The 8,496-nt window shown below is 34.7% G+C and overlaps 1 protein-coding gene across 1 annotated transcript; it reads left to right on the top strand.

Moving 5' to 3' along the window:
• Positions 1-2,798: 2,798 nt before the first annotated feature.
• Positions 2,799-4,364, top strand: LOC112522407 (cytochrome P450 77A3). The gene has a single exon (XM_025131505.1). It carries the CDS (start codon positions 2,799-2,801, stop codon positions 4,362-4,364), a length of 1,566 nt encoding a protein of 521 aa, XP_024987273.1.
• Positions 4,365-8,496: the final 4,132 nt, after the last annotated feature.

Here is an 8,496-nt window from a genome sequence, read left to right as displayed (position 1 = left end):
CGGGTTTTGAAATATAAACCTGTGGGGGGAACCAGAATTGCTGTTTGGAAAGAACATGAGTGTTCTTATGGTTCAATCAGGTTTTGAAATATAAACCTGTGGGGGGAACCAGATTTTGATGAAACTATGAATAGGTTCACTCTAACAGGAATACTTAAGCTTGTTAGTTGGATGAAATACTTCATATGATTTTCAGGGAAAATAAGGTTGGTCGTGTGTGGTTTGTGATAGTTGTTGTTATGATGGGGATTCTGGATGTAATAAGGATGGTCGTTGTGTGTGCATGGTATAACTATTGCTATTATGTCTCTTAGGATACAACAGATTGGAGTTCTCACTTCTTAGTGATTTGAGGATTCAGAGATGTTGTTCTTATTAGAGATGATAATATTGATGTTATGGATTGGGAAAAATATGGCCCTTGGTCATGGATTTTGGATAAAACGGTTTTGATCATACTGTTGAACCAGAGGTACCACAAAGGCTCTGGGTATACCTGTTAAGGAACCAGAGGGCTTTGGTTGGTATTTATTTTAAAGAACCAGAAGCGTCTGGTTAGTGTTTGAAAACAATGCAAGTGTTTTTGCATAGTCGGTTGTGAAAATCAGAAGCTCTGTATCTGTTAGATACAGAGCTCTGTATAAAAAATTGGTCTATCACACAGAAGCTCTGTAGTTGTTAAATACATAGCTCTGTATTAAAATTTGGGTTTTTGTGCAAAGGCTCTGTATCCGCTAGATACAGAGCTCTGCTTTTAAAATAAGGCTTCCACATACAGAGGCTCTGCATCTTCTAAATAAGAGCTCTGTATTAAACTTCGTTTATAAAAATCATTTTGAGAGTTTTTATACTTGGATTCTTTTTACGAAAAATAGACTAGAGGAGCTCTGGTTGGTCTTGATTTTAGATTGGAAGCTCTGGATTGAGGAACCAGAGGCTCTTGTTAAACTTAAAGCCTTTTATAAATATTTTGGTTTTGAACCAGAGGTTCTGGATTGAGGAACCAGAAGCTCTGGTCATAAATCTAAAAGAGTTTTCAATTGTTTTTATACTTGGCGAACTTCCTTATAATAGCCCAGAGTGGCTCTGGATGGCCTTGAGCGCTAGTCCGGAGAGGCTCTGGATGGTCTTACGCGCAATTCCAGAAGCTCTGGTTGAGCGTGCATGTATTGTCCAGAAGCTCTGGAAGAGGAATCGGAGGGGCTCTGGACCTCTTGGCGTCAAATTTTCTAAGTGTTGACTTTTGACCAGAGGACCGATGGACCAAAGCAGAATTTGTTTTTATGCCAGAATTTGTGATAAAGGTTTTGGTGTTTATCACCCTACACTGCATGAAAAAGGGGGATCTCACTAGACTGTTGTCTAACCCTCATTTTGTGTGTTTCAATTATGTGTGTGCAGGTAATACCAGCTATAGTGATAAGGGGAAAGGCATACTATGATTCTATTTTTACTTGCATGCGGGAAGATAGGAACTCATAGGAATTACATTTGCAAGAACTTGTATTTGGAATTTTTGAGGTTGTGTATTTCGTATTTTAAACTCTTGTATTATGGACCTATGTGGGTTTAAAACATGTATTCGATGTATGAAATATGTGTTATATGCAATGTATGGATTTGAGGTGTTGCAGAATCAACCTTTACCGACAGATTTTCCAGGGAAATGTCCTTAGGTAAAAATCCTTCGTTATATAACGTCTTATCTAAAAGTGTTATAATATATTTTATAGAACGTGTTAAATAATTCTAACAAGTTTTTTAGAACGTATTTAAATTAAATTGTCTCATTAATTACTTTATAGGACATTTCTATAAACTTATCTTTTTATAGGATACTTGTGTTTATATGATATTTTTTCCAGTAGCGTGGTATAAAATAACTAATACAAAACTTTATATTAAAAATGTCCATAAAGAACTTGTTAAAATGAGCAAAAACATCGTGTAAACCTATTGTAACACTATTAGATATGACGTTGGTTATATAAAAAATTAAGTTCTAAATATTATTCAATTATGACCCTTAGCCGTTTTATACTTCCTATAAAGTCAATTTTCTTGTACTTTGTCATGCGTCCCAGTTAGCCCCACTTGCTGGAGATTATGGATCCATCTATATATGGTACGCTCACAATATTGAGAGGACTCGACTCTGGAGATTATGGATACATCTATATATGATATGTTCAAAATATTGACAGGACTCGACTGGATGTAACAGTTGAGGACAAGACGAGCAAGAATGAGATACTCGACTAGATGAGACATGTTAAAATAGGACAAGGAAGAATGAGATACTTGACTAGATGTGACATAGAATGATATAGAAAAGAAGTGTGCAATTACGTGAGATTTTCATTTAAAATCTATAACTTCAATAATTTAATATTCTTGTCATATATCTCTTAAAATTTTGTTGGGACTATTTTGATGGACGGTATTGTCCGGCCTCCACTTTATGCTAAATCAAAATATAAGAAAAAAGGTTTCTGTTCTATCAAAGTCGTAGATTATGTACTTGTAAAGTAGATTTTGAAAAAATAGGAGAAAAAGGTTAGATTACAGGGAAGTATTTTATGGTACTTCATCCATTTGAAAACCCACAACTACATACCCTATCAATAATAAATAGAATTAATCTGCTGATCATATTCAATAGATTCATCAGAGGGTAGATATCAACTCATTTACTACTCAGCTCCTCGCCTCTGTGTGCCAATAAACCCTTATATTACGACCATCCTTTCATACTTACTATCAACTCATCCATCTCTTTGCTTTTCATAACCACTAAAATGGAATCTTTTGACATTGTCTTAGCCTTTCTAACATGCTCCTTTTGTTGTTTTTGGTTGATTCGCCGGTCCATCGTCTCTTCTGGCATGAAAAATCTTCCACCAGGGCCACCAGGTTGGCCAATTGTCGGCAATCTGGTTCAGGTCATCCTTCAGAAACGTCCATTCATGTACGTGGTGCGTGACTTGCGAGCTAAGTATGGTCCGATCTTCACCATGCAGATGGGCCAACGAACCCTAATCATCGTCACTAGCTCTGACCTTATCCATGAAGCCCTAGTCCAAAAGGGTTCAACGTTTGCTAGCCGGCCGCCAGACTCCCCAATCCGACTACTGTTTAGTGTCGGAAAATGTGCCATCAACTCTGCTCAGTACGGTCCACTCTGGCGGACCCTTAGACGAAACTTTGTAACCGAGTTGATAAACCCGATCCGAATCCGACAATGTGGCTGGATAAGGAAATGGGCCTTGGAAGAACACTTGAAAATGTTGGAATCTGAGAATTCACAACATGGGTTTGTGGAGGTGATGAGTACTTGTAGGCTTACCATTTGTAGCATTTTGATATGCCTTTGTTTTGGTGCAAGAATTTCTAAAGGAAAAATCAAGAACATAGAGAGCATACTGAAAGATGTGATGATGATCACCATGCCGAAGCTACCGGATTTCATGCCGGTGCTCCTCCCACTCTTCCGTCGTCAATTGGTGGCGGCCAAGGAGCTGCGGAGGAGACAGATGGAGTGTTTGGTACCATTGGTAAGAGCAAGAAGAGTATTTTGTGAGAGCCGTGAAGATAATATTAAAAACCCTAGTATTAACCGACTCGAACTGGATAGTTTGGAGATGGTGAGCCCGGTTGGTGCTGCTTACATCGATTCACTTTTCAATCTTGAACCAGCCGGCCGAGGACGGTTGGGTGAGGAGGAGCTCGTGACCCTTGTGTCCGAAGTGATCAACGCCGGGACGGACACCAGCGCCACCACCGTCGAATGGGCGTTGCTCCATTTGGTGATGAATCAAGAAATCCAAGAAAAGCTCTACCACGAAATAATCAGAAAAGTTGGTGTCAATGGGGTGGTTCAAGAGAGTGACGTGGAGGACATGGCGTATCTGAATGCGGTGGTGAAAGAAACTTTCCGGCGACACCCGCCTAGCCACTTTGTATTGTCACACGCCGCCACTGAGCCGACGGAACTCGGAGGATACGTGATTCCTCCGGACGTGAACGTGGAGTTCTACACAGCCTGGCTGACGGAGGATCCAGATGTATGGGAAGCTCCGGAAGAGTTCTGGCCGGAAAGATTCTTGAACGGTGGAGAAGGGGCGAATGTGGACGTAACTGGAATGCGGGGAGTGAAGATGCTGCCGTTCGGGGCCGGACGGAGGATATGTCCGGCGTGGAGTTTGGGCACGTTGCATGTTAACATGTTGCTGGCTAGGATGGTTCATGCATTCAAGTGGATACCGGTCCCGGGTCACCCACCCGATCCGACTGAGACATTTGCTTTTACTGTAGTGATGAAGAATCCTCTGAAAGCAACCATTTTACCCAGGAACAAAACTTGAATGAATCATAGAAATTTACTGGTCGGATCCTATGAAGAAGTTATTTAGCTCAATTTCCCCTTTTTTTAACCATAGACTTTTCGTGACAAGTATTATTTGGTATTTTAGTTGGTGTTATTTGGACCTAATAAATATGTATTGAGAACTTGTTTTTAGTGCTAACGCCCATATTAATTTTTGGATCTTAGATTTATTTATTTTTTATTGACAACATTCTGTATTTAAATTCAAAATCTCACTATAACAAAATTTGTTTTATAAGATGCATATAATATTTAAGGGTCGTTTACTAAATGTTTACTCGAGTAAGTGCTAATCAAGTCATATTATCTTACTGGATGAATATGACAAGTACCAAGAATCATATCCGGTAAGAGCGATACAAGAATCGAAAGTGTTATTCGATAAGTAACGACAACGACTTTTACCACGGTTAACACTTACTGGGTAGCGGTATACTAATTAAAATCTTACCGGGGTAAGAAAGTGATAACATTGAATTTTACCGGCAATCGTTTACTAGGTAAGTGATTGGTAAACGGCTCTTAAGTGTTCTAATATAATATTTTATACAACTTAAGTTTATATGTATAAACTATAAAACGTCGTATCTAAAATCATTAAAATAAGTTTATAGGGCATATGATTTTAGGCTTTTTAACAAGTTTTTTGGGACCTATTTTAGAACATTTATTTCAAAATGTCCTAAAAACTTGTTGAAATGCATATAATTTTCTTATATACATATTATAACATTTTTAGAAAGATGAATTTTTGGTTTGGTTCAATAATTTTTTTATTAGGACGATTAACCATTTCACACATCGTATAAAACCAATTTTGCTATAGTTCTTATTAATTATAGGTTTGTTTAAAAGTTAATCTTAGGCTTTTGGAGTTAGTTATGATATACACAAACTAATTAGTAAAACCTGGGATATGTATGGAAAAAAAAACACATGGGAAAAAGTGTTAGCAACTCAAACCATCGTAGCCAACTCAACCCCTTTTAACCGTGGTTAAAACAGAACTATTTCCACTCGATATCCAATTCATTGCATCCGCTGTTTCTGTCACCTCTAAATTTACTGGTTAAGTTGCTTGTCAAATTTACTTATTGAATTTAGTTATTTTAATGAAAACATAATTTATATCTTAGAAGTTTATAATGAAATGTAAAACCATATAATTAGTATCTCATCATATTTGCATAAATATTTATGTAACCATAAAGATAATGTCCGATTGGTTTTAGATTAAGTTTCAAAGGTTAAAAGTGTTTGGAGGTTCCAGGTTCAAATGTAAGGAGAAATAAAAATCCCTTTTTTTTATGAAAGTTCAAATGCACCGACTCCAGCTTACTTACAAAACAAATGGTCTTCCTGAAATTAGTCGATTGACATAACAGATTGGATATTTAAGTTAATAAAAAAAATATATTTATTAGTCGGCTCGCTTCATATTTTATATTATCAAGTTTTCTTTTTCTAGATCGGTTGAGATAAGATAGTAAATTAAAATTAAGATCATACTATATACATTCAAACTTCTGTATATTTTATATATTTAAAAGAAACAAAAACAAAAATAAAAACAAAATATTAATGAAATATGCATCGGGAACATACGAAAACATGGGTTATTAAAAGTTAATTTTAGTAGCATTGATGCATCGCAATCCAATATGCATTATATAAAGAATTAAATCAAAAGTGTTTTCTGTAGCAAATACTTTTGTTATAAGTGTGTACATACAAATAGAGTTTGGGTTTACATGATATCATTCTGTTTTTACAAGACTTGTGAAATCATAAATTTCCATAGAAACTTAATAGTAAATAATTGTAAAAGTTCAAAAAATACAGAACATTCACAACAAAAACATTGTAAAAGTTTATCTTCACATATTCTGTTTGTTAAGATTCAGTGTTATTTATGTGATCTCATGTGTTTTATGAAAATAGTGTGTTCCTACATGATTCTAAATCTCTCTCTCTCTCTCTCTCTCTCTCTCTTTCTCTCTCTGAGAGAGTGTTTCATTAGAAACCTAAAATTGATTAAGAACCCAAGAACCGTCCACTCGTCACGTCTCTCTTCAGGGTTTATCATGAATAACATGTTAATGATGAATACATAATTGTTATTTATCATGAATCACACCTTAATAATAAAATATAAGAAGTGTTGTTCATCATTAATCACACATTAATGATGAATATGAATGTGTTTTTCATCACGATCACACATTCATGATGAATAATACGTCCATATCCTTGATGAATATGTCATGTGTCATATGTTGTGGACGATTCTTGGATTTCTAATCAATATTACGTTCTAAATAGAACCTGCACCTATGTGTGTGTGTGTGTGTGTGTGTATGTAGAAGAGAGATCATGTAATTAAGAATGATAAAACACTTCTTAGCCTTTGAATTAGTTGACTTTTTAATCAAACTTAATTTTCTTCAACTATTTTCAGTACTTTCAACTATATTCATTTATCTTTATCTTCACTTTTAAGTTATTTTCACGAACTTTTACATACATTTAATCACTTTCACATACATGAATTGTTAAAGTTTTGTTCATGATAATAAAAATAAGTAAATAAATATAGTTGAATGTAAATGATTGTATAGAAATATTTTGTTCTCACTAAAACCCAACTTTCTCTCTATATATATAAAGTTCATCTGTTAGACGGAATAACTTTTTGGTTCCCATATTCAACTCAGATGTTATTGTTTTGGTTCATATTTATTACTTGTTTGAATAAAATAAAACAACCCCACAAATGACATTAACTAGATAAATCAAGAAAACTTGAGAAGTAAATCTTTTACATAAAACTTTTGAAAATTTATGTCTTAGTTCTCTTAAATGTGATATAAAAATGTTAATAATATGATTATCTTTTATGTTCTTTTAAGTTGCTCAATTTTATCGACACAATTTATTAGGTGGTCTAACTTTAACTTAACAACTTATTTTAACATTATTGTAATATATAACACATCCAACTACTGCCGGTGTAAACTTCAAATTTTAAGTAAATACTCCATTTTGATGCCAAAGATTGATTTAGCATTCTAAAGGACCAATTTTGTAGTGAACTTAATTATGTCTAACCAAATCAAGTAAATTCCAAAACAAGTACACACACATATAAAAAGAGAGAGATGTTCAAACGACAAGGCGATTAATTTACGGGAAGAACCAAGTCACATGTAATCAAATGTCATCCAAACACGTTGCAATGACCGTCATAGCATGGGCAACTTCATAATCACATGTGATCTAGCTCTTCTCGTACTTCTCGTAAATTGACCGACTAACTTCTCACATGATCTTCCATATATATATAAAATTATAATATGTATATATGTATATATATATATATATATATATATGGGGATGTACTGTTAGGGACCCCAAATTCATTAGGAACCTGAAAACCGCCCACAACGCACCACATGTCCCTCTTCAGGATGAATATTTATTATGAATATAGAAGTGTTATTCATCATTAATCACACATTCATGATGTATATGGACGTGTTATTCATCACGAATCAAACACTCTTGATGAATAACACATGACATATTCATCAATATTCCTGATGAATATGCATGTTCCGTGTTGTGGACGATCCCTCGATTCTTAATGAAAATTAGATATGAAACATGCCCCTCTACAAAACATACATACATACACACACACATATACATACATACACACATACAAACATACATACATACATACATACATACACACACATACATACATACACACATACAAACATACATACATACATACACACATACATATACACACACACATACATACAAACACACATACATATACAGACATACATACATACATACATACATACATACATACACACATACACATACATACGTACATACATATATACACACGTACATACATACATACATACATACATACATACATACATACATACATACGTACATACATACGTACATACATACATACATACATACATACACACATACATACATACGTACATGCATACATACATACATACATACATACACATACACACACATACATACGTACGTACATACATACATACACATACACATACATA

Source organism: Cynara cardunculus, assembly GCF_001531365.2.
Source record: "Cynara cardunculus var. scolymus isolate 2C chromosome LG 12, CcrdV1, whole genome shotgun sequence".
In the NCBI taxonomy this organism is placed as follows: domain Eukaryota; kingdom Viridiplantae; phylum Streptophyta; class Magnoliopsida; order Asterales; family Asteraceae; genus Cynara; species Cynara cardunculus.
This window is presented reverse-complemented; position numbering and strand designations above follow the sequence as displayed.